Here is a 19,821-nt window from a genome sequence, read left to right on the forward strand (position 1 = left end):
ATATTGCTATCATACAGGTCGTAGCTCACACAAACATATACTTCAATCTACTATCCTACTCTAATGGCATTATATTTCCTTGGGCTTCCCTGTGAGGGAGTCAAGCCCAATATAGCTATGATACCAAGATAAAAAACCTAAAAATAGACATCATTGCACACAAACCAAAAATGTGTTGAGCTCTCTATTAAACAATATAATAATACACATATAAATACATGAATCTTTGTTTCAAGATAGATAAACTATCTTGATTACACAATCTACTCATTAAAAAAATATAATTGTGTTGCACCAATATAAAAAGCATTTAGTTTAAAAAAACCTCTCAAATCCAACCTTATATAACCATGTCCTACAACTTAAAAAACAACCTCTATTTATAAACTAGCTCTACCTATTTATGAAAACTAATAACAAGAACCATAAATATAATAACAACTAAACCAAATAAAAATTACATATTTCAATATTTACAAATATAAATTCTAAATATATAAAAACGAAAATATTAAAATACTTACCTGTAAAATAAAATAATAACAAGAACCATAAATATAATAACAAATAAACCAAATAAAGGTTACATATTTCAATATTTACAAATATAAAAACGAAAATATTAAAATACTTACATGAAAAATAAATATCAATGATACATGTATAAAGTATATATATTATAATAATTTTTAAATTTAGCATTTCACTTTTCTCTTAATTTAATATTTAATAATATATATTTTGAACGTAGCATGATCTTTGATTATATGTGAAAGCACATCATACAAATTTTAATAAGATTTCTGTTTTATCGAATTTATGATTAAAAATATAAATTTATAAAATGACAATAATTTTTAGTGTAAAAGTAAATATTCATTGATTTTGGTAATGTAATACATAATTATTTCAGTATTGATGTATGCTTAATATAATATACAAAAGTCATAGCTTTTTTTTTATCGTGAATTTGGTAATGTTTAATATTTAAAAAAAATATATATATAGTTATAAAAAGAATTTCACAAAAATGTAGATATATATTTTTATTTAAATAGATATTTTTTATAAAAACATATTTACTTTTAATTATTAAATTTATCAAATTTAATTACATATAATATAATATATATATATATATATAATTTAATAATAAATTAATTATTAAAAATATACTTTTAAAATATAATATTTTAAATAATGCATATTTTAAATATATTTGCATTATGTATATTTGGAAAAAATTGTTTAACATTTCCAAATTAATTACGCCGTAAGGCGTTTCCCTCTGGGAAGAACTCCCTTATATGCCACCGTGTCTTATTTTCGACCATTGATCTGATGTGTTAGACGATTAAAAGAGATTGTGCCGTTGGATCAGATCATTATAGTTGGAATTTTAATCAGCGCTGGTTGAACTCCCTGTTTATCTCATGCTGGAGAGATTACCCGCTCGAAACCCTTCGCAGACAGTAGTGATGGCTACCCGCTCGAAACCCTTCGCAGACAGTAGTGATGGCTTCGCTGGAGTTTCGATTTCCTTGGCATCTTCTGAATTTTCTATAGTTATCTGTAGACAAATTTCCTGGCTGCCTGCTCAGTTTGAAAATCCCAATTCAGTGCGGATAGACCGCTTCAATTTTCTGTCCAAGTGCAAAGATCTGCGGGCCCTGAGCGGAATTTTGGATTCCCTCAAATCTGAGGGTTTTGTTTTGCCATTCAGTACCCGCAAACAACTTTGCTCTCAGCTGCTCCGCCGAGCCCTTAACGCCAATTCCGTTGTCGAGGCCCAGAGTTTGGTGGATTACGCCAAATGCATTGTAGATTTCAGTTTTCATGCCCTCAGGGAAGCAATGTTCGAATTAGGGTTTGGCAAATCCTCGAATGAGAAGATGCTTTATGTTGTGGAGGAGAAGATTTGCAGCTCCATTTTCGATCAAGATCATCTTTTAGAGGTATTTAATTTACCTCATTTAAGGTTCAGGATTGAATTTTAAAGTTTAGTAGAGATTGACCAGGTTCGTGATTCATATCTTAGAATTTAAACTGCAACGATAGGTTGGGGTTCATGATTTCGGTTTTAAGGATCCATTAACATTGTGTTTAGAGTATAAATGATGTATTTTAAACTGCATATCTGACTTAGGAGTCTAGGGTTTAGACTTGAGAACGCCAATAGTAAACGGCTCTGTTCTAGAGTGCAGGTTTTAGATTTTATAATTCGAAGGTAGCCGAGTGTTAACGTTTAGGATTTATTATTAAAAATGGGGGTTTAGGGTTTAGCGTTTAACGTTTATGTTTAGAAGTTAATGGTTATCTCATTTTGGTGATTTTTAGTATGCGCTGGAGAAAGAGGCAAAGGAGGAGGAAGCTTTGATGAAGTCTAGACTAGCAATTTATCTTGGAAATGGATTGCAATCTAAAGATTCAGAGACCAAGTTGTTGGCACTTAAATTGGCATGCTCCTGCTGCTTCAATTCCAGACTCATTTTTTTCAGGCTTCTACCTATATTTGAGACGGCACTCTATCATGAGGATTGTTCCATGCGTGAATACGTGCTGGCATGTCTGATGGATTTGATCTTTATCCACCATTCAACTATTCGTTTACAAACTGTCTTCCATTTTATTTCCCCCTTCCTGTATGCTCCAACACCTACCCTTCAGCTTGCGGCTGTTATTGGTTGCGGTAAGTTCTGTTCATCTGTGTCTAGAATACATTTGTTTTGACGCCACATTTTTGTGCCTCTTTCTTCTACATATATTTTTTTTTTTTGGGTTTGATAGCCTAGGTATAGGATCTGCTTTGGCATCCTACTTGTTTTTATACTGATGTGCTTTTAAAGTCCGATTTATCTGCTTTTATGTTCATTGGTTTCAGATTAATAAAATTATCAAATCTTATCTTTTTCCTCACGTTAGAATTTTGGTGAATTTCATTTAGTTATAATTTTGATGAAATTGATAGTGTTCATAATATTTCCAGGGCACCTTCTCCTGTATGATTGCTTCCCAGACGAAACAGAGTGCTTATTGAGTATAATGCTTCAGCGCCATGTTTATAGGCTCCCGGATTAGGATTACTGTTCCCTGTGAGTATCTCCACTCTTAATTGAGAGCCACGAGAAATTGTTTGTCAACTTTGGATTCCTATCTGAGTGAAATCTGTTATGCATCAGCACAAGTGCTAAGAATGAAGAGTAGACTGACAAAATAGTCAGCCTGCAAGCATGGAACAATTTCAACCAGTAGGTTTTTACTATTTCATTCATTTGACAGCTTGAGAATGGGCACCATACTGTAATCGGTAATAGGGCCTTGGAAGGGTATTAAAGGTGACAGATGCCACAACCAAGTATACTGATAAAATCCTTGATGTATCTCGGGGCACTGTGTACATTATATGTATCTTCATATAGGTACAAAGGATTGCATTTGCACCATTTTCAAATTGTTTTATATTTTAGACCCGGTGCCATCTGAGAAATGGACCAAGCTGAGTATCATGATGTATATTTTGTATAACTACGACACATTTGGTGTGGGCCTGGCTCTGTTTCCCAAGGGTAATAATCAAATTGTAAATCTCTCCTTGCAGAAAGTTTAAAGCCCTGGTTGCCCTTGTGTTGCACACAGATAGGGCACTCCTCAGACAATTTAATTACCTGCACCAACAGAATTCACAGAAATGGCAGCCTGAATCAGTTATATATGTTCTTTCAAAAATATATGGATTTAATAATGCAAATGAGTGCTTGGTTTATCTCACCTTTGGCACACATTTGAAACAAAATAAGTGGCTACATGCTAATTGCTTCGGCTCCACAACGGCATCTGCACATAGATTTATGGGTAGAAGTTTCAGATTTTGTTGTCTGTTGTTAGAATACAGATAAATCATTGAAATAACAATGTAAAAAAAACGAATATTCTAAGTACCCAGGCATATAGAACAAGTAAGTTCCTTATCGATAGCAGATTTTGATGATGCATGTGTTAAAACTTTGGAAATAGTGGGCATGTTCCCCATTGTTTTCTCTGTAGTATATAATACTGTTTTAATACCATTGGATCCATTAAGATTTGAAAATGGACTCTCTGGAAGGCTATGTCCATAGCTGTTGCAAGGAAAGAAACTCACTGATCATTACCTTTTTATAATAATCACCAAAACAAAACAAAGTAGCTTCTATTCAACTACTTCCAGGAACCCATTATTGACAGCTTGTTTTCTAAGTAAATCTTTGTCATGTTCTTTATTTTACAGAACTGCACACTGTGGATGATGGTCTCTACTTTTCTTGATCATCATTGTCCCGCTTAGGCTCATCTTCGTTATTCTCCAGTACCTCAAGCAGGTACCCAAGATGATCGGTTGAAGGAAACTTGTTGAGATCTGCATAAGAGGATGAATGAAATTACTTAAATGCAAAGTGACAGTCTCTAGAGAACATGTCTAGAATAAGTGGGTATCCTAGGTTTACATTTTGATGCCTTGGATTCTATTTCAGACTGTGGGAATCCATTAGTGAATCTATTCTCGAGGGGGTGAGAAACAACAATAGGTAATGATGTTGTAGGTACATTTGGGTAAATATCCATTTCTTTCTTTACACCAGCTCTTTCTTTAGGAAAATAAATGTCATTTATAATCAAGCCTTCATAAAACTAGCTGCTATCATATTTCAGGTATCTGGCTCCAGAATATTTCATGTATGGCAAGGTTAATGAGAAGATGGACGTGTATTCCTTTGGAGTAGTTCTTCTAGAGCTAATAACTGGAAGAAAACCAATCAATGACAAGAATCCTAAAGGCCAAGAAAGCTTGGTTATGTGGGTAGGGCTCTAGTGTCCTTGCTTGTTTTGTATTTGATAATTTTGGATTCTTTTGGTTTCTTTGTCTTGGTTCAGAATCTTAATCTCTTGTAAATTTCAAAATTTAGGCAAGGCCATTACTGGCAGCTGACTCTGTAAAAGAACTTGCAAATCCACTTTTGGAAGATGCTTATGACATGAGGAAGATGAAGAGAATGGTCATTTGTGCAGCATGTTGTCTGAGACAGGCAGCTCAGTTTCGACCTCGAATGAACAGAGTAATCACTCTTATTCTCATTAGTTGCATATATATGTTTCAGTTTCTGATGTCAAATTTGGTTGCTTGAAGACATTTCCTTTCCTGTGAGGAGTTAGTGCTAGAATTCAGAGCCTGTGAAAGTTATGATACTGTGTCTCCTATGCCTGTCTCTTGCCCTTGTCCTCACTGGTGCATATGATCCGGATCTTCTGCAAGATTTCTGTGTGGCTGATGATACATCTTCAGGTAAAAGTATATATAATTTTTAAATGTAGATTTTCACAGTTGTATTTCATAACGAGTAAGTAGTTTTGGGAGAAAATTTTGTTACAGATGTTTGAAACATGAAACGTTTAGAATGAACACTTCACCCATCACCAAGAACATAAGCAAAAAAATATGTGCCTGGTGATGGATAAAATGTTCATCTCAAATGTCACTTTCAACTCTTTGTAACAGTTTTCTCCTGAAACAACTTTCTCATCTATAACTTTTTCATTATTTATGTCTCAGCAATCTCGCTTAATACTGTTTTGGTTTTCAGAACTAAGACTTAACAATGGCTCTGATGTTACAGATAGTGTGAGGATGAATGGATTTCCATGCAAGGATCCCAAGACGGTGAAGGGCTCGGACTTTTTGTTTCGAGGCCTAAGAAATCCAGGAGCCCCTACAAATATGTTTGGGTCCCTAATTACTCCGGCGAATGTAGAAAAATTTCCGGGGGTTAACACGCTGGGAATATCAATGAACCGCGTGGACTTGGCTCCCGGTGGCGTTAACCCTCCTCATGTCCATCCCCGTGCTACGGAGATTGTGTATGTGATAGAGGGAACCATTATCGCCGGTTTCATCAGTACGAACAATACTCTGTTCTCTGAGAAGTTAGAGAAAGGAGATGTGTTTGTTTTTCCCAGGGGTTTGGTGCATTTTCAGCAAAACATTGGGTCTTCCCCCGCTGTGGCCATCACTGCATTCAACAGCCAACTGCCAGGAGCCCAGGTGCTTTCAGTCTCCTTGTTTGGATCGAATCCCCCTGTTCCGGAGGGTGTGCTGACCAAAGCTTTTCAGATCGGCCACAGACAAGTCAAGAAAATCAGTTCTAAATTTGATCCCAAATAGATCTTTTTGTTTGTTTTTCCATTATACTATTCGGCCTTCCCTATTGAATTTAAGTATTGTTGTCCCTCCTACAGTGTATAGGATAGTTTACTGGATACTTTTACTTGGGTTTTCAGGTGACACATTTTTTCAGGCCGAATATATTTGTCTGCGTTTGTTAAAATGTTAGAGAAAGGATTCACACAGAAGGCAGCACCAATCTCATTCATTTGAATTTTTAAATTTATTGTTTTCCTTGAGGGCAAGGGTGAAAATTTTAGGTCTAAGTTATTAGTCTGAAGAGTGAGTTATCAATTAAACAGATAAGATGTTAAATGCTATTTAAAAGTATAGAGCATTTATAGTTTAGGGATAATAGTAAAAGGAGATTTAATTTCATGCTGATTGAAATTGTTTTTTAATTTTGAAGCAGAAACTTCAAATTGTTTAATTGAGTAAGAACTTAATTGTTTAATTGGGTAAGAACTCTTTTCTCCGAGGAAATATAGTAAAGGTTCAAAAATCTGATTGAAGTGAAATTTTATTAGAATAATGGTCGAAATTCCAATTCAGAGATCTTTGATGGAGTAAAAATTATTCACTGATTATTCAATTATTTCAAAATTTATTTTGGATTTGATAAAAGTTAATGTCCGAAACAGGATAAGACCTATCATCTACATGTGCCTAACAGTCTGCCCTTTATACTCGAGAGTAACCTTCAACATTTGAGTGTTAAAATAAAATAAACCTCCTTAATTTTTTAATGGCTTATTTTAAAGTTAGATGAAGTTTTACCTTATTTATCTTTTCTAGATTTGAATTATCTGAATTATTTTGAATTTCCTTAAATAGAATTATTCAAATTAAACTAAAATTATACTATTTAATTGAAAGTATAATCTGAATTACAGTGAAAATCTATTTAATTAAGTATAACCTAAAGGAGTTATGTTTAGTGGACTTTTTGGAAGTTTATCTGGTGGATTTTTCCGGTCTAATTTTTCTATAATCTGGCATGAATTCTTTGAAATCACAAGATTGATGGGTAAATCCTACACAATAGAAGTCCCCTAGTGGTTTTTCATGGCGCTGAATCCATATATATATATAGTCAAAAAACTAGTTTAAATATCACAAATCAAGATTTCACCTCCAATATCCATATATAGTCAAAAAACTAGTTTAAATAACACAAATCAAGATTTCACCTCAAATCTTTCCAGTTGTAGCACCAGAAACTCCAAAAAATTCACACTATAAACAACCCCTAATCTAAAAAACGTTTCACATTTAAAAAAAAAGGTAAATTTATCCATAGAAGATAATAATTTTGAATAAGAAAGAGGTAAATTTATCCCCGTGATGGAAGATAATAATTTTGAATAAGAAAGAGGCAAATTTATCCCCGTGATGGAAGATAATAATTTTGAGTTCTTTAAACGTTAGATGAATCATAATACACCTGGCTATTTGCAGTCATTAAACGGTAAGCAAGGAAGCAGCCATTTTACCATCAAGATGCACTTATGGATTCCAAATTGCTTTATAGACCTCAGAATCAACTACATATATCACAATGAGTACTAGCGACACATCGAATTCTTAATTTACCAGTAGATTTAATAACAAGGTCAATCATCACTGATAATGAATAATAATAAAAGAAATGATACGGTGTTATGAAATGTGTCTTTGCAGAATGGACAGATGAAACTAGAATATTTATAACATACATAAATAACTGTCAATAGAGTTGCACGCTGATAGACACATAAATAACAGTTAGACACACATAAATAATTTTCAATAGAGCTGCATGACTAATTTTAACTCATGTATGATGAGTTTTTCTTAAACAGTTCATACAAACTACATGACGGTATGAAAACGGAGAGTAATTAGAATTATGAAAACGGAGAGTAATTAACAAATTCTAGCACTTCAGTATTAACCAAGTTTATAATACTTGAGCTTATCCTTAACGTCTTTTACTCAGTGATATGAGTTAATTCTTTTTGTTACCATTATAACTAATAGGTGCATCACTCTGGTTTCTCAAAGGTTAATTGGGGATTATACAGAGGATCTCACAATATTTTACATAACATGTTTAGATGCTTTGTCAAGTAAGCTACTCTTAAGGGGCTTTGTCCTCAACTTTATGTTGCATTGAATTTCTTTCTTTTTGTTCCAAACATTATATTTTGCAAATCATTTCTCGTTTTTAGCTTTAAATTTATTCTGGAATTTTCTTTTTTTTTAAGTATTTTTCTTTGACTTCATTGTCATCTTCATTAGATTCTTTTTTTACATCTGTTTGTACCTCAAGTGTTGTGGATCAAACTTTATTTTCATCTTCCACAAATATAGTTGCAAAGTGGACTTCTCTTTCTTCACAATGCTCATGCTCTGCATCTTGTACAAAGTCTCGGCAATTTCTTTAACAACTTCTCTGTTGTGTTCAAGTCAATTGCAATCTCCATGTCTTGTATATTTACTTCTGCTTCAGCAAACCTTTTCACAACCATATAAGAACACTACAATATTTCCAATCTCTTTAGAGAAATTTATTATATTATCTAATCCATTTCATCTCTTAATTCTAAATTCCACAAGTCTCATTTGGGTCCTTCACATAATAATTAAATTATTATCATGAGAACACTAGTGGGACAACTGCAAATCGATTCCAAACACCTAAATTCTAGAGACCGGAGTTGATGATAAGACTTGCTTTCATATTGTTTGTATCCTCCTACACTAAAGGCATATAAGTGACACCTCCAAAAATTTGAAAACTGATGAAGGACTACTGCAAAACAATTCCAAACACCAAAACTACAGAGACAAAAATTAATGTTAAAAAACCACACTTAAAATTTACAACTTAAACACTTACTACACACTCCTTTCAAATCCGATCATCGACTCCACTGATCAAATGGACTTAGATCTAGGTTGTGCAACCTTTGAACTCTTGTAATAGTTTCGTCATCCAACGACAACACACAGTTTGTACTTATTGTCGGGCTACATCCACTACAATCACCTCCCAAAGTAGTGCGCTTCCCACCTCCGCTTAATGATTGCGGGCTACTTGCATATCAATCTACATGATCTCCGCATGATTAAAATTCCTTCCACGGGTTAAGAAGCCATTCCACTGACTGCTCTGGACCGAATACAAGAGACAACTCTATAAGGCACACACACTGTTACAAAAGATAACAGGGTTTGTAGCGGCACTAGCCAAATCTTGATCCAGGTATATATTCCTCACGCTGGATTGGGGGCTCTATCACTCTCGATCTGGATCGCACTATTATTCACCAAATTTTAATCTTCCACAAAGAGACAGATTGATCCTCTCTGATTTGTCAAACAAATAAAAAAATACCAAAATTATGCATAGAATCATCTTTGAACTGTAAACACTACAGTATATAGTAACCTGGGAAAGTGATGAAGCACTCAATACCATACAAAAATAAAATTCCTTAATAGAAGATTCCTTAATAGAAGAAAACACCACTGAAATTGTGAAAAGCTGCCAAATGAACTTTGCCAATCTTTTAGATTTATAGATCTTCAAAGCTAAGTGCTTACTACCAGCCACATCCAATAGAAAAGGTTTTATGGGGCCTGATAAGATCAGAACTTGCTTGACCACGGTAAGATAAGCACCGTACCTACCTAATGTATAAAAGAAGACTGATAAGCTGGAGGAGGGGTAGGCAGTCTACTGCCAAAGTGATGGTTGCTGTAATTAGTAGAGGAATTGTAAGAATCGGAACCCAACAACGAAGGCCCCATGTTATCTGATGGATACATATATGGCCTTGAGAGCGAGACTGGAGTCCTATTTCCAACACCATAGCCTGCTCCATATAATCCTTGGTTTGATCTGTCATATGCATTTTGGCCCTGTAGGTTGTAGGATGTAACACCTGGAGCTGCACCAGAATATTGTACTCTATCCAAAGACCTATAAAAGCTTCTGTCTGCACCATTGGAAGAAGCATAAAGAGTCGGAGTTCTTTCATCTGCACTTAACGGAGGCATATATACACCAGCATTTCCTCCATTAGCACGAGGACGCTTAGGTTGAGACTTAACAGCAACTGCAGACCTTTTTCTGTCAGCCTTAGCTTTCTGTAGCTGAGCTACACGCTTTTGAAGAGGATCTGGTGAGAATTTCGATTCAAGTTTGTGCTCCTCAATGCACTTTATAACAGCTCTGTAAGCAGAAAGCTCTTTTGTATTTACTTCATTCTGTAGCAGCAAATAAAAATATCGGTCAAAAAAGGAACTTCCGATATAACCAACAATACTAAGCCAAAATGATCATCACATAACAAGACATTTTGTATAACAGTAATACAATCGTACTTGTGCAACAATAGAGTTATTCCCACTTTTTAAACTTGCCTGAGAAGCTTTCTTAGCATCTTTCAAATATTCCTTCAACAAAGGAACAGGTGCAAACTTCTCTGTCAGCCCAAATGCATGAGCAAAGTTGACTGCCTCAATTTGTTTTCAACAAAGGAACAGGTGCAAACTTCTCTGTCAGCCCAAATGCATGAGCAAAGTTGACTGCCTCAATTTGTTTTCCACTATTGACCAGGGTTTCTACAACATCTGCATGAAATTGTCACAAAATTTTCAGTTAATCTGAACATGTCACAAACATTTGAAATACCAAAAGACAGTTTACTGTGAAAGAAAAAACAATACAGACAACTTCAACGGATTTGTCAATAAAGATAACAACTATGCTAGCTTGAGACCATTTTCATAAGTAAACAGTTCCCCACTCATGAAAGGCCTTATGACACTTTACCATAGCTGATCATCTTCAGGTGCCTTTATTAATATCAACAAAATAACTTACATACAACTTTCTACCTCATAAAAAGATGTCTACCTAGTAGAGGCCACTCAGTATCTGCCTTGCATATGAAATGTTGAGATCTAAAGAAAAGACTACCAACCCCGTCAACTTAGAAACCCGTTCACTGGACTAAACAAAAAATGTTGGGAAGGTTTACTACAGCTAGGATTACCAAAATTTATCTTCAACTCAATCAGCCACAACCAAATATACTGATAAAATCCACCAGTCCCTCAAAAAAACCAAGCTAGCCATGAATGCCAGAAAAACAGCAAAAAGCCTATCTACCAAAATGGATGGAAATTTTTCCAGCCTAGCCACTGAGGCTAACATTACAGAACACCAGCCAACCAAGCTGGCATTTTTTATTCAAGTCCAAGGGAACGACAGAGTTCAGGTGTCTGCCTGCACCGTGCAAATGCAAGAACAAGCTTGCATAAGTCATCTTTATCAAACTCTGACGCAATTCCAAAAGTAGCTAGAAGTTGCAAGAAGGCCTAGGCCTCCAACGAATTGCCATTGGCAACATCTCCTTCAAGGTTTATCTTCAACTTCCATTCATGTGCAATACTTTTGGCTTGCTCCTTTATATTTAAGGGCAGAACTGGATGTTCAACACCCAAAATAGGATCTGCCAAAACAGGTACAAGAGATTCCAGTAATAATGTACAGGCCCGGCGTAGAGCCGGGAGCCCAGACTCTTTCTTGTCACTTGACTTTTGTTCAAGAGAATAAAACCCCTCCAAGGACTCCAACACTAACTGTGGTGGGTCAGTTGCAGAGTTTAATGCAGAGGGAACCTAATTGCAAAGCCCTATTTCCAATTGCAAAAGTCATTAAGAATGGGAAGAAAGGATTTAGGGATTATAATATCTGAAAATTTCTATTTTTAAAGTATTATAAAATGAGTTTAGATATTTATATAACAATAATAAGTGGAAATCAAAAAAAGAAAAAGAAAAGAAAAGAAATTGATTGGAGATAAACTTTTTATAATTTTGTAAATGTTATTGAGTTCCAATGCTCAAACAAAATATTTATAAAAGGTAATTCATTGGTCTGTGGATGAAGTAAGCATTTGGAGGCTAATTCGTGAAGTCTGACAATAAAAGAGGTGAAATTAGAAGGAGTAATGATAAGACAGACATCCTTGTATAGAAATTGCAATGAGGTTCTTCTTAAAGGTGACTTAATTGTATCACATTGATTTTGACATGACAACATCAGCAAAATGATATAAAAGTCGTTGCAACTAGTACATCTGTGTTTGGTGCATTAATCACTATATGAGATTGAAGGAATCTGGCGCATTCTCGATCAGAACTATTGCTTGATTGACAACAACATGAGTCTTGTGTTGTACAACAATTGTATAATTGGTGCATTAATCATTGTATGAGATTGAAGGAATCTGGTCGCATTCTCAATCAGAACTATTGACAACATCATGGGCCTTGTGTTGTACAACAATTGTATAATTTGATTGTGAAGGATTTAAGGAGAAGTAATGTTGTTTTTTCTGATCCTAGCAAGGATTAGCAAATATACTATTTATTGGTCCCTGTGGTATACATTGTTTGGACCTTGTTTTCTCCCTTAATTGTAAGTGCATAAAAATATTAGATTCATAGGACAGGGTACCATTAATCATGTGATCCAATGATCTTGGACGTTTTTTATTGAATTCTTCAAAACTTATTTCCATTTGATCTTCCAAAATGTGAAGATAGTTTTATTGGTTGGAACAATGCTACAACTTACAAGTTATAATAACAGAGATTCTGTTCTGCATAATGCTTTCCACCTTGCAATCTTTTTGTGGATATGGTTAAGCAATATTCTCTTCGAGTAAAGAATAAATTATTGTGTGTAGAGTCATTGGGTTTACTATAGTAATGATCGTAACATTTTGTAGTCTTTTGTTTGTTGTTATGTGGTTTAGTGGTTGAGACAGTGCATTACCATGTTAATGACCCAAAGTCAAACTTAGAGATCAGAGCCCTCAATTATAAGTTGGTTGAATTTTATGAGATTTATATGCAATATTAATTCAATAATTAAAAAAAAAATATAGACTTAAGCACCCTAAATAAACTTCAATTTATACATCTTTAGAATCTCATTTATGCTACATATTTGCATCTTATGTACATTTTCCCATTCCCATGTCGGAATTGTTCCTCAATTTATGCCTTACAGCGTTTCCTTTGCAACATTTGGTGCAAATGCTAGTTAATCTCTATTTGAAAACCTTAATTACATCCCTATTATTATGAATTAATATCCTAATCCCCTTTAGTCATCAAATAAGTCTAACACATATTTGAGAAGAAAATTGAGATACATGTTATTAGGATATCTTATCATTGTATAATACGTGCATTTTAAATGTAAAACATCATACCACTATATGTAAGGTTAATTATAAATTATAATTTATCCTTATTCATAAGTTATACTAAGCTAAATAAAATGCATTTAAAACTTTAAGGGAAAGAGATATAAGTTATAAAACGTATTACAATTAACATAAATTAATATAAATATATTTTAACATAATAATAATTTTAAAATATTTTTAATAAATTAAAATTTCTTATATTTGAAAAAATAAAACCAAAAATTCAATTTAATTATAAAAAAGAGATAATTAAAAAAAACAGAGATAAGATCAAAATAGGGAGAAGATTGATAGGAAATGATATATTTATAAATAAATAACAAAAGAAAATATAAGAAGGAAATTGAGAAGAGGATTTTAAAAATTATTCATAAGAGCAAGTATACATATTTTAGATTTGAGAGATTGTTTAGTTTTTTCTATGTTAGTCTCTTGTTAATTCAAGTCAAAAATCAAAAAAAAATTATTTATTTCTTATATATTCAAAATACTTTATTTACCAATTTTATTATCTATATGTGTCAACAATATTTGGATGAAAGGTGCATTTCTGCTATTAATATATTGGTTGGTTATTCCTATAGTGTTGTTTGTGTGGCAAAAGGACAAAAAAAATGATCACATCCAAAGAAAAAATTATTGGAGAGAACATATGTATAAAAATTGTGTTGTATGTTGTAATGAAATTTGCTAAATGTGGATGACCATTTGGTCACGTTCTACTCCATACATAAAATAAGTGACCATAAATGTTCCTACAGGCATCTCAAGTGCTTCTTTTGAGAGTCTATCAGCTCTCAAAGAATACGATTGAATGATGGTCAGTCAAAAGTAGAACTTAGACAGTATTTTATGTCTTATAGGATTGGTTGTAAGTAGATATTATTGATGAAAATCCTATTATTTTCCTATTCAATAACTAGTTTAGAGTGTCCCATGATTTGTAGTGACATCACTCTTTTTAGTGTTGCTACTTCCAAGAGGGTGCAGAGGGATATGAGTTTAGCTCAATTGTTTGTGCCTTGACAGGGAGCATATCTAACTTTTACACATGAGCATTAACTGATAAACAATACCATGCCTACTCCACACCTGGGTGGATTCCCTTGAGTTGTGCCATCGAATCAACCCCATGGAAAAACCATAGTTAGTGGTGTCATTATAGGAACTCGACACTTACGAGATTTTGGTTCAACATTCTAGACTTGATAGAATTTTTAACTAGTTTTGTAGTGACCTCTGCAGGGATATCTTGTGAGCTAAAAAACTACTATTTTTGGCCCACCATAGATTATTTATGAGGATGAATGGAAGTCCTCTGAAGTGTTATGTGTCTTTACTATTGAGTCAAGTTTTTAGACTTTCCTCCAATCCTATTCCTAACCATGAGTCTTTGATGTATAGTTTTGTGAGGATAGATGTAGTGATCTATATTATGTAGGAGCAAGAGATGAAGAGGTGTGAGAAATTCTTGTTTGATAACTTAAACAAAGGGAAAAACTAGGTCATTTACATCCCTTTTTTTCAGGTTGTCCCATGTGAGGAGTTTGTTGGATAGTTCTAGCCAAAGAGTTAATTTTCATTTGAGCAGAGCATGTATCTTCCATACAGGGTCACACCACCATTTTTTAGTTTTTTTGTATTGTTGTTTTGTGTGTGCTTCATATCCGAATTTTGTTGTGAAATCACCATTGTTGGGGTTATTTGACCATACCAGGTCATTATTTATGTCCTCCCTTAGTCAAATGAAGTTCAAGGTTAGAAGTCTTATGTATCTTTTCCATCCTGCAGCTTCTTGTCCTAAAAGACTCAAATCAATAACACTTTTCCATCCTACATTTCCCCATTCGTGTGGAGACTAAGCCTTGTCATTCGTGAGTGTGTAGACACATAGGAGGTGGAGGTGTTCAATTAGGTTGTTTGAACGAATGAAGTCTTCACCCAAGCCAAGCCAAGGGCCAAGACCCAATTTAATCTTTTGGGCACTTTCGACTCGCCAAATTATCCAAGAGCCTATGAGAGGGAAGGAAAGCACTACAACTTTCCAAGCATTAGATCCTTTAGAGGATTTCCTTGGGAGAAGACACTAGTTAGAGAAAGAGAAATTTGGTGGATAATTGGCTTTATGCATGTTTCCTTAGAGGGAGGAGTTGTGTGCTAATCTCCAGAGGCCTTTTGGCTATGAAGGCTTTGTTGAAAATGTAAATGTTGTTGAAGCCCCAGGCCCCTTGATATTTTGGCATGGTTATTTTGTTCCATTATACCAAGGGGATTCCACTTGTGTGTTTATTCTCTGACTAAAAAAATAGAAGCATGCTTTCCTCATTTTGGTAAAGATTCCCTTTGGGTCATATTAAATAAAGCACTAATAGATTGAGATTATTTCGATAACAAGCTTCGTGAGAATGACTTTTCCTCCTTCGGAGAGAATTTTGTTTTCTCATAAATTAATAAGAGTGTCAATTTTATGAAATAAACAAAGCCAATCAGCAAAGTGGTACCTAAGCAACTTGAGGAAGAATCCAAGTTACTTAAAGCCTTCATCCAAGGAAGAGATAAGGAAAGGGAAAAGTTGAATTTTTGTAAGGGTTACTAGGTTGGATAAGAGGTAGGGGATATGGCGAGATTTGTTGGGGTTGATATACATACTAAAAGCTTGGAAGAAAATGGAAAGGGAGCTTTCAAGAGCAAGGAGGGACTTGGAAGTGCCTTCAAAGAAGATTAGGATACCATTAGCTAATAGGAGGTAAGTGTTTTTTGGGTCATATTCCACTTCAATGCCTTTGATACGATTCATGGATATGGCCACCTTAATGATGTTGCATAGTGCCTCTGCCACTAGAAGGAAAAGAAGGGGGAAGAGGGTGCATCGTTGTTGTATACCCTAATAGGCTTTGAAGAAAGGAGAGGGTGAACCATTTATTAGAAAAACAAAAGAAGTGGAATGTAGATACCCCATCATCCAATTAATAGTTTGGAGCCCCATGCCCAACTAATGGAGAACCAATCTGATGAAATTCCAATTAGCCTTGTCGAAAGCTTTAGATAGATCCAACTTGACTGCAAGGGAAAAAAGCTTCTTTGTTTTGATGGAATGTAGGGACACCCAAGAAATTGAGATCACATTGTGGATTTGTTTGTTGTTTAAGAAACCAAATTTCTCATAACAAATGATTTTCTTGAAGATGGGATTGATGCATTGGGAAGGGACTTTAGAGCTGATTTTGTAGATGACATTGCAATAGGAAATAGGTCTAAAATCTTCAAAAGTTGTCTCATATTACTTTTTGGGGATGAGAGCTAAAAATATGGAATTTAAAGCTTCTACACTACTTTATGTAAATCATCCTTACTGAGATTATTAAAAAAAAAAAAAAAAAGTCCAAGTAGAATTCAACGAGAAGACCATCTGAGCCAAGGCTCTTCCCTCTTTGCATGGAGGATACCACTAATTTTGTCTCATTTTTAGAGACTTCCTCTTCCAATGCTTGGTTCATATCCTCTACTATAACAAGGTTGAATTTTCAAACAACTTCAAGGATTTCCCAAATGGAGATCCTATAGGCTCCATAAAAAGGGTTTCAAAATGTTTGGCTCCTTCCAATATTTTATCGTGAAAAGTATGTGCAAAAGTGGCATATTGTTTCTTTATTTCCCAAATGGATTTCTGTTTCTTCTAAATGATGCAAAGTAATAGAAATGTTTTGTTTTGTTATCTACTTCTTTACTCCATGCATCTCTACCTTTGAGCTTCCATTCAATATCTTCTTTCTTTAAAAGGTCTAGTATTTCAAATTCTAAAGACCTTCACGTAGAAAAATTTTATACTTATAAAGGTCCACACGAGGAGTCATATAAAGAGTTAATCTCATGTTCAATAGTCTTGAGTCTCGCCCTTTATTTTTCCTTGTAATGTAAGGACCAAATTTTAGAGGAATATTTTAGGTTTTCTATGTTAGTAGAAAATTGTGCCATATAAGTGTCTAATGATGAAGGTTGAAGATGTTTCTAGGTATCCTTTACTAAAATTTGAAGCCTTCTATAGTGAACCAAGAATAATTGTAGTAAAATGGAATCAAATGTTCCTCAAAGTCTTGAACCAGTCGAAGAAGGATGGGGAAATGGTTAAAGACCCCTCTTGTTAATATCCAAAACTAGGAGATGATCTGAGTATTAATGATATTTGTGGAGATAAGAAATTGAGAGGGTCTTTTGAAAAGCTCATCTTCGTCGGTACAAAATTTTCTTCAAGTTGGAGCTATTTTGAGGGGCTCCATATCCACTAGGTGATGTTTGTGAAAGAAAGAAGGGAAGAAATCATTGACTGGGTCAACCCTTCAAGAGGTTGCCTAGAGTTCTCTTTGTGAGCGAGTAAGATTTAGGTCTCCTCCTATGATCGAAAAAGGGGTCGTGAGAGCTCCATATCCAAAGTGATCTTCCCAGAAAGCTTTGTGAATGAAGTATGGGTCATATATGTTTACAATGGAAGAATTGTTTGAATTCGTGCCTAGGGCATGGAGTTAGGGGCTCCAGCTTGTAAGTAACCCAACGGAGTGGCCAGCAACATTAAGAGTGGCAAATTACCAACCTTTAAGCCAGGGTTCTAATGCACCCTTAGTTTGGAGCCTTTCGTCGTGATTTTTTGCGTAAGATTAACATGAAGATTGTGAATTTGTATGAGGCATTTGAGGGATATAATTTTATGGGTGCTCGCTAACACACAAGAGTTTAATGAGAGGATGATCATGAAGAAGTGGGGGAGGGGGATTTCCTTGCTTTAAGGGCCATAGTGATGGTAGATTACTTGCCATGATTGATTTTCAAGGCAAATTTTAGTTGTGCTATGAGGAGATGTGATTTGTGGCCCACATGGTTTGTGAGAATGGGGTCGAGGGCTAGCTTGCCTTGTGACGAGGAGGCTTTAGTTTTTTTGACATGAGGGCAGGTAAGAGGGAGCTTTGTGGACTTTACAGGAGGACGAGATGAGGAATAGGATTGTGTTAGAGAGGGGGTGAAAGGGGCTCTAGGCTTCAAAGCTTGGTTAGGGGAGGGTCAAAAGAGGGGGGTGGGGGAAGTAAAGGAGGGGGATTAGGAGGGGCGATCTAGGGGGGTTGAGGCTTGCGGGGGCAAGGGAGGTTGGGGAAACAATTTGTTGGGAGGGGTGGGGGAGAGGAGTGGGGAGGCGGAATTGGGGAGGGGATGCAGGGGTGGTGGACATAGGAGGAAACTCAAGGCCAAAACTAGAAGAATCCAACCTAGTAACAAAAGTATGATTAGTAGAGGGAGTTACAGACTTACCAGGGGGTAAATCTTCGGGCGAGGGCTCCTTCTGTTGTGAGGGCTCTTTCAGTGGTTCTAGAGTGAAGCCATTTCTGATTTGATTCATTTTTGGATCGTCTTGTCCCTATCCGCAGGTGAAATCGAAATGGCCTTTTTTCTCCAATTATTTTATCAACCATTAATGGAGGCCAAAATTTGGTGCATTGATCCCTGAGGTGTCCAATTGAGTGGCGCATGTAGCAGTGAAAAGGTAGTTGAATTTCCCCTAGGAGGTCGCCACTTATATCCACATGTACATGCATCCAAAGCCTTCTCTTATTTGTCTTTTTATCTCAGTTGTCTTCCAACTTCAAGAACCTACCAATTTTTTCTGCGATGGCCTCCAAAATATTCTCTAACCAAGAAATAAGAGGGAGACATGGGGGAATCACCCGGGGTTTTTTTCCTTGAAACACGTTCTCTAGAAAAGTCAAGATCAATTGCCCACCACTTTAAAGAAAGGCCCAAACGTCCCCAATTCCAATCTTGAACAAAAATTTTAATACGGAAAAAAATCCATGGGTTCCTAACCCAAAAATAACGAGTAAAAATGTATTTAAAAATAAAAAATAAAATTCTAAAATGACCCATAAATAACCCATCTAGTCTACAAATATCCTTTCCAAGAGATAAATGGATAAGCCTTTATTAGGCGTTTGCGATTGCCAGTCCGTGCTTCGGACAAGCGAGGAGAAAAGTGGGGAGACAGTGCGGAATGAGAGAGGGAGTGCCTAGAGCCTAGACGGTGGGGAGACAATTGTAGAATGGAAACATTTTCAAACCTTCTGCAACCTCGTAACATCAACTCAACCACAGAGAAATCAACTCGATGTGAATATGACATTGACTGAACAAAATCCGGCTGCGGGGAAGATACTGATATTTTGAATAAACGACGAAACGAAAGGCCAGAAATCGACTGGACCACGCAAAGACGATTACGATAAAACGGTATATCATTAGCCCCGCAAAGGGTATTATTGGTAGGCCGGCATGAATTATGGACCAGACTGACCTGTCTTTGATGTTGCT

General features: G+C 35.3%; 2 protein-coding genes across 2 annotated transcripts; one reads left to right on the forward strand and one right to left on the reverse strand.

The window, feature by feature from the left end:
• The first annotated feature begins 5,043 nt into the window (after positions 1 to 5,043).
• Positions 5,044 to 6,320, forward strand: LOC149165483 (germin-like protein subfamily 2 member 1). Its single transcript, XM_089431148.1, has 2 exons — positions 5,044 to 5,320; positions 5,652 to 6,320. The coding sequence occupies exons 1-2, from the start codon at positions 5,218 to 5,220 to the stop codon at positions 6,194 to 6,196; spliced, it is 648 nt and encodes a 215-aa protein (XP_089287274.1). The 5' UTR covers positions 5,044 to 5,217; the 3' UTR covers positions 6,197 to 6,320.
• Positions 6,321 to 9,871: 3,551 nt separating this feature from the next.
• LOC149165484 (FRIGIDA-like protein 4b) lies at positions 9,872 to 18,856 on the reverse strand. The gene is made up of 3 exons (XM_089429823.1): positions 18,769 to 18,856; positions 10,607 to 10,668; positions 9,872 to 10,450 (listed from the first exon to the last, which is right to left on the reverse strand). The coding sequence occupies exons 1-3, from the start codon at positions 18,854 to 18,856 to the stop codon at positions 9,872 to 9,874; spliced, it is 729 nt and encodes a 242-aa protein (XP_089285949.1).
• Positions 18,857 to 19,821: the final 965 nt, after the last annotated feature.

This window comes from Pinus tabuliformis, chromosome 5_1 (assembly GCF_031772625.1).
Source record: "Pinus tabuliformis cultivar Carrire ecotype Pingquan chromosome 5_1, CPIR1, whole genome shotgun sequence".
Classification (NCBI taxonomy): Eukaryota; Viridiplantae; Streptophyta; class Pinopsida; order Pinales; family Pinaceae; genus Pinus; species Pinus tabuliformis.